The 7,073-nt window shown below is 42.3% G+C and overlaps 1 protein-coding gene across 1 annotated transcript; it reads left to right on the forward strand.

Annotated features, from left to right (window-relative positions):
* Window positions 1–564: 564 nt before the first annotated feature.
* SPIN3 (spindlin family member 3) lies at window positions 565–5,170 on the forward strand. The gene is made up of 2 exons (XM_060137258.1): window positions 565–769; window positions 1,126–5,170. Exon 2 carries the CDS (start codon window positions 1,128–1,130, stop codon window positions 1,902–1,904), a length of 777 nt encoding a protein of 258 aa, XP_059993241.1. The 5' UTR covers window positions 565–769; window positions 1,126–1,127; the 3' UTR covers window positions 1,905–5,170.
* The last annotated feature ends 1,903 nt before the right edge of the window (window positions 5,171–7,073 follow it).

The following is a 7,073-nucleotide window of genomic DNA, read 5'->3' on the forward strand; positions in this document are numbered from 1 at the left end:
ATCAGTGAAAAAGAAAAAAAAAATTATCCTCAACAAGTCCGGGAGTACAAGTCAGTAAAAATTACCGAGAGATTGGGTCAAGATGGCAGACTGAGCACTAGTGCATTTCTCTCCTACCTCAAATTCCCTTAAATGACAGAAAAGACAGTTTTCTGTATATAAAGAATAACTCCAGAATTACAAGGGGAAAGGAAAGGGCAAATTCCTGGAGGATGAAAAGCAGATGGATCAGGGGTACTGAGGTAAGGATAAGGGTGGGGGTGGGGAGACTGGGGGCCCAGAACTGAAGAGGGGGCGCAAGGCGATTGGGGAGGGGATTTGTTGGTCAGGCGGCTCCAGATTTTGGGAAAGGGGCGGGGCAAGGAACCAAAGAGCGCCTCCCAGGCCCAGGGCAGGGGCGGACAAGAGAGTTGGCGGGCGAGGTGCGGGGGCGGGGTGGGGGGGGCCGGTGGGCGGGTGATTTGCTGGGCAGGAAGGGGAGGCCTCTCTCCTGGCCGGAAGCTGTGGTATACGGAAAAGAGGGAGGAGACTGCGGCGACTGCAGCGGCTGGTGGGAACCTGATGTGGCAGAGGGGCTGCTGCTGCCAACAGGGAGCGGAGGGCCCGCGAGCCGAGTGCTGGAGACACTGCCGCCATCCTGTTTGCCTGTCCAGCAGCCCACTTGACACGCTCTTCTCCTAAGGATCCTTCCTTTCAGCTCTTGCAAGCACCTGGCTCGTCGTCTGCTGGTCCTCCTTTGACACAGGCTCACCGCGGAGGCAGCAGCGAGGTGCCCGATTTGGGCACGCGAGGCCCGCTATCCCCGGCCTGGGGGAATCTGTGTCCCCTGGCCTGGACAGTGTTGGACGCAGGGCGGGAGGAATGGGGGGGGTGCCCCCTATTTCTTTGACTGTAACCGCAACTCCTTCACGCTACCATAGCCTGAACTAGCTGGGGAGGAAGGTTACTGCAGGCACGCAGCCAGAATGCCTTGATTTCCAGCCTTTCCGCATAGCTTTCGGGAAAAACTTAGGCGTGGGTGCACAGAATGTACTAATTAGGAGAAAAAGTTCATCGTGTCATGCATTGAATTTATTTTTTCTTGATTTCCTTTCTTGGTCCTCCTTGCTACTGTGCTCCGCGCAGGCATGAAGACCCCGCTCGGAAAAGCAGCTGCAGGGCAGCGGTCCAGGACAGGCGCAGGACATGCCAGTGTGTCTGTGACCGTGATGAAGAGAAAGGCTGCACACAAGAAGCATAGGAGCAGACCCACCTCCCAGCATCGGAGGAACATCGTAGGCTGCAGAATTCGGCACGGATGGAAAGATGGAGATGAACCTCTAACACAGTGGAAGGGAACCGTTCTGGATCAGGTACCTGTAAATCCCTCTCTGTATCTTATCAAATATGATGGATTTGACTGTGTTTATGGATTGGAACTTCATAGAGATGAAAGAGTGTCATCACTTGAAATCCTTCCTAATAGAGTTGCATCATCTAGAATCAGTGATACACACTTGATAGAAATTATGATTGGCAAAGCAGTGGAACATATTTTTGAGACAGAGGAAGGTTCCAAAAATGAATGGAGGGGGATGGTCTTAGCTCAGGCACCTGTCATGAACACATGGTTTTACATTACCTATGAGAAAGATCCTGTATTATATATGTACCAGCTCTTAGATGATTATAAAGATGGTGACCTACACATCCTTCCAGATTCCAATGATTCTCCTCTTGCAGAGAGGGAGCCAGGAGAAGTCATAGACAGCCTAGTAGGCAAACAGGTGGAATATGCCAAGGAGGATGGCTCCAAGAGAACTGGCATGGTCATTCATCAGGTGGAAGCAAAACCCTCTGTGTACTTCATCAAATTTGATGATGATTTCCATATCTATGTCTATGATTTGGTAAAAACATCTTAGAGGTCATTTTGAAATTTGCCAAATATGTGAGACTGTTTGTAAAATCTGAACACACAAGAAGTCTGGATTGCTTTACAGTTTGTAAGAACCATATTCTCCCCCTTTTTCACACTTTTGCCTGGCAAAAAATTGGAACTTCCACCCTCTCAGACATTTTTTGAAGAAACCTTTTGCCTTTATCTCCAACCGTTTTACCGGTTCCTCCCCACAGAAGAATGATTGACTTAGCTAATTAGTGAGAGGGGTAAAGTCTGACATCCATCGGCCCATATTTTTATCTTGGGTGGTGTTAATAGGCTAAAGGTAGCTGAACACCTCTTGCCTCATTCTTTTGGGCATTTGGACAATCTGCACTCACTGAAGTGTGAAGCTTCCTGAGATATGCAATGTGGCTGGCTGGATAAATTTCTTTGCAATTCAACCCTCCCCTTAGGGCTGGCTGGGTTAGTGTCTTTGCAATTCAACCCCTCCCCTTCAAAAGTCTAATATGGGGAGGAATGGGAAGCTTATTTTGGTCTTCTGTCTAAGTTGCATTTTAAATTCTAACTATAATGAAAGTAAGGCTAATATTTTGTTCCATTTCTGATTCTTGTACCTATTACTAAACTTGGTTTGGAAATCAAGAGGGTAATTATTTTGCACTTTAGTACATAAGCATAGGCTGAGAAACCTTACAAAATTGTTAAGAGGGCAAGCATTTGGGAACCAAACCGCAAGTGGAGAAATCGCGGTTGGTCATTAATGGCATTAGGATTTCTGTTGTCTACAATAGCTCTGGCTGGTACCTGCAGACAAGGAGTGGGTTTTTACAGACAAAGGCTGTGCAGGCAGACTTTAGCACAATTGGGCTTTGCCAGCCCAATAGAGCATTAGGCCGGGCTGTAGCTCTAGTCCTCAGTCACAGGATAAAGGCCAGGTTTGGCAAGGGTTGGCAGATCTGTCTAGGACCTCAATATAAAGGAGCAAAAATCTGGAATCAGGCTGAGATACAGATTTCTTTCCTATACCAAGAAGGACGCTTTGAAAAATTTTAAATTAGGTTTTCATTTGATTCTTAGAAGACTTCTGAGTCCCAGCATATGAGGTGGGCAATGCACTTGCTAGAACTAAGAAAAGCTGAAAATAGGCTTTGCTTCCTTGTAGGAACTGGTGAGCTCATTTATTCTGGTGTCCTAATAGGACTGAGGAACACAGAGATTAGAATCAGTGCTAGATGATCAATAGACTTAATGATTTTCTAAGTGCTTAATGATGTTTTTAATGCTGTCATTTGTAGATAGAAATCTAATAGATATTTGTTAGTGTTTTGTTTTTCAACTTTATCCTGTTTCTTGGCTGGACCTAAGAAACTCATGTGCAGATAAGGATGAGTCCTACTTCAGCAGAAAAATAAGTAATGGAGTGGGCCTTGTACCTTCCATTATTGAAGGCATTAGTGAAGGTTAACTTTGGAAAGTTAACTAGGAAAGAAAATGTTGAAAAATAAGCAGGGTTTTGGAGAGAAGCACCCGGCCAAAGCCAATGCATTCTCATTGGGTTTCTGATAGAAGCTCCATTAGCAATAACAGACAGGCCATGGACTTCTGCATATTTGGGGCTGGGACTCATGCCAGTACAATCAACCACTTGGGAAATATCTTCCAAATTAGTTTAAGTTCACAGGTCATGGAGTCCAGACTACTGGCACAGACAGACTGGCATCCTGCTGAGGATGAAACCAAGAAAGTGTTCTCTTCTCCCATGTTTTCTCTGTCTATGTTTCTTCCTTTTGATGCCACTAAGTCTCTGCTCAGATATTTGATTGACAACAGCAATGTGGGTCTGTATTACCCTATTTACTAAGTCCTGGGGACATAAATTTGCTTGAGATATCTGTTTTAGAGGCTGAGGATTAGTGTGCTTGCTAAGTTTTTGGATGTGAGGCTGACACTGTGATAATCTTATGTCCTGTTGACCCTGTGGACTCTTAATGTATGACATATATGTATGACATGCAATTGTGGGGTTAGATTAATTCAACTCCTGAAGTTCTGAAGGAACTACACCAAATCAAGAGGAAGACAGCCCAGGCTACAGCTGATGAAGGAACCCCATATCTGTCCAGACATCTTTGTGAGATCTGTATGGCTGACATCAGAAAAACCAAGAAATTGGGGAAGGCAGAATTTTGGACTTTAATTCCTTTGGACTTTAAAATAGAAATTTAATTGGGGGCATTCATTTTTCCCTTGGAGTTTAATAGTTGGTGTGATTTTCATACAGTTCAAATTAAGGCATTTTCATTATGTTGTTGATATTGTATTATTTGTAGTATTTTAATGCTACCTTTAGGGCTTATTGTATAATCTTTTAAGCTATGTCAGATAATGTGGCTGGACATAATTATAAATTGGGGATAAAATAGTGAGTGAATTTTCAACCTGGGGTGTAATGTAGCCTTAGAGTTAATTTAATTACTGTTTTAGTTTGACTTATTTCAGAGCCTTCTGGGGCAAAAGCAGAACTGCTCACCAGTCTTACACAAGAGGGAGCAGGACATTCCTAAGATACTGCTGGTCTTCCCCGAAAGGACAGCCAAGCCCTGTTTGTCTTGGGTGTTGACAATGTGGACAGAAATGTCCAATGGTATGCTAGGATCTATCCTCTGCCTCTCTCCATGTTCCTGGCCAAGAAACAAAAGGACTTGTGCCTCTCAAAAATATTTGGCAGAAAATTTCTACCCATCTCCCAAATGGGAGGAGAAATAACTTGGTGAACTTGAGAAAAGGTTATTATGGATATGCAACTTAGGGCCCTCTTGGCTCTTGAGCTCATTGCTCACAGAAAGATATGGAAAAAACTACAGTCCTTCACTACATGGCTGGATAAACATCTAATCTGTAGACGTCTCTCACCCTCTGGGGTGGGGGATCCATTGTCTTTACACTTGGGGTAAAAGTTCATTTCAGGCTTAGGTCCAAAACGTGTTCTCCAGTCCAGACCTATCAGCAATAAAGCTGGTATCTATTTTTATTCTTTAAAAATTTTTAACTTATAAATCATTTTTGGACAAAAACACACACCTCTGGTAAAAATCAAACAGTACAAAAGGATATACAGTATAAAGTAAGTCTCCTTCCTTTTTTCCCACCCCTGACCTCAGCGCCAATTTCCAAAGATAACCACTCTTACCAGTTACTATGTATTTTTCCGGAGATAATCCATGTATTTACAAGTATATTATATATGTGTGTATCAGATTTTTATACAAATTGTGGCATACTATACATGCTGTTATGAATTTTTCTTTTTCATTTAACAATATATTAAAGCTGGTATTTTAATCCCTCTTTGATTACTGTGTATATTTTTTAGTTGGTTCAGAATCTGTAAGGGAAGGAGGTATGATTAATTCGGACTTCCATACCCCAACCTAGTTTAATGAAAACTTACATGTCCCTGAAAACCAACAATTTCTGCCAGGTAAATTTTTCTGACTAGTAGAATGTGAAATGTATGTAAACATGATCGATTTTGTGGAAGGAATTCCTTGAGGCCAGTATATTTTTGTTGAGGGAATTTAAAGGGGGAATCAACTATAAATTGAAGCTGTGGAAAAAGTTAAGGTACTATAATCAGTTATTCAAAATTGAAATGAACAATCATTTTTTTATTCCAACTTACACTGACATCTACTGCCATATGCAAATTTGTTTGCCTTTATGACAGAATGCTTTTCTGCATATAACAAGAAACCCCTGTTAAACATGTTTAAACAGTTACCAAGCATTATTGACTCATGTAACTAAAATAATCCAAAAGTTAGATGGGCTTCAGGCACAGTTTGATTGGGGCTCAGGCTCAGTGTCTGTGATTGGTTATGAGTTTCCCTCTTCAGTATTTCAGTTACATTCTCAGGCTGCCTTTCCTCATGGTAGCAAAATTAGACCAGCAGGTCCAGGCCACAGCAGTTCCAGTCTAGAGAAAGTTAAATAACCTATGTCCTGTGATGCATTCTGAACTGGCTTAGGTCACATACCTAGACCACTGAAGTCTCATGGATGAAATGCACTGATTGGCTTAGCCAGGGCATGTGTTCCATCCCTAAACCCTAAAATATATCTCCCTAGAACCAAATGGATTCCTAGTGAAATCAAGAGCATGAGGAGTGAATGCCATGAACCAATCACAAATGTCTAGTATAGCTTCTTCCTTTGGGTAGTGAGCATCCATGAACACCTTTCTTCCCACATATCCACTTTCAAAAATGTTCACACCTACATGTAGTAAATTTATGTCTTCAAAGGGGAAAAACCTAAAGTCTTATCCAGTTACTACATTTAACATTAAGTTTAGGATCTCTAGTTGATCTGCAGACATCTTCAGATCCATCATCCTAGCAGTCTTGTCACCTGTAGTTAAATTACAAACTAACCTTCACTCCAACATACCCCATATACAATTGTGAAGAAATAACCAGAGGAATATAATAAAAACTACCATTTGAAAGAAGGGAGGAAACAGGAAGCAATACACAGTAGTTTCTGGTTCAAAGCATATTTCATAATCTGTTAGACAAGGACTCTGCCCTAGCAGTAGAATGAGTCCTCTGGTCAGCCAGCCTCTTTTTTGTTCTCTAAGAGGGTCTCCCTTGGAGACATATCTTGGGTGGATGCACTTTCTTGGGGATGAACAGCTTTAACTCTCTGCTTCATCTTATGCCATTTCTTGTGTCTAGGAGTTGTTCTGGGTTTAAATAATGAGTATTTGCTGTTGTTGGCCAGGATTGGAGTCCCTTTAATATGGTAGTTCTCAAACTTTAGCACATGTTAGAATCACCTGAAGAGATTGTTAAACTACAGATTGTTGGGGCCCACCAACAGAAATTCTGATTCAGTAAGTCTAGTGTGGGGTCCAAGGATTTATGTATTCTAACAAGTTCACACAGGAGACTGATACTTCTGGTCCTGGGATCCCATAATGAGAATCACTAACTTGTAGGTGTCAATCGAGTGAGGCCAGAATCGTTATTTCCTTAAATTACCTGATAATAAATTTACATCAGCTGCTTGCTAAAATATAAGCTCCTGAACCTTGCCTTAGTTTTAATAAATCAAAATCTCTTGGCAGGGGAATAGGGGGACCTGGAAAACCTCGACCAGACATTCCAAGTGATTCTTATTATTATCA

The sequence above is a fragment of the Lagenorhynchus albirostris genome, chromosome X (assembly GCF_949774975.1).
Source record: "Lagenorhynchus albirostris chromosome X, mLagAlb1.1, whole genome shotgun sequence".
Lineage (NCBI taxonomy): Eukaryota > Metazoa > Chordata > Mammalia > Artiodactyla > Delphinidae > Lagenorhynchus > Lagenorhynchus albirostris.

Excerpts from the sequence above, each read along its gene's own strand:
- SPIN3 (XM_060137258.1), top strand. The coding sequence starts at position 1,128 with ATGAAGACCCCGCTCGGAAAAGCAGCTGCAGGGCAGCGGTCCAGGACA.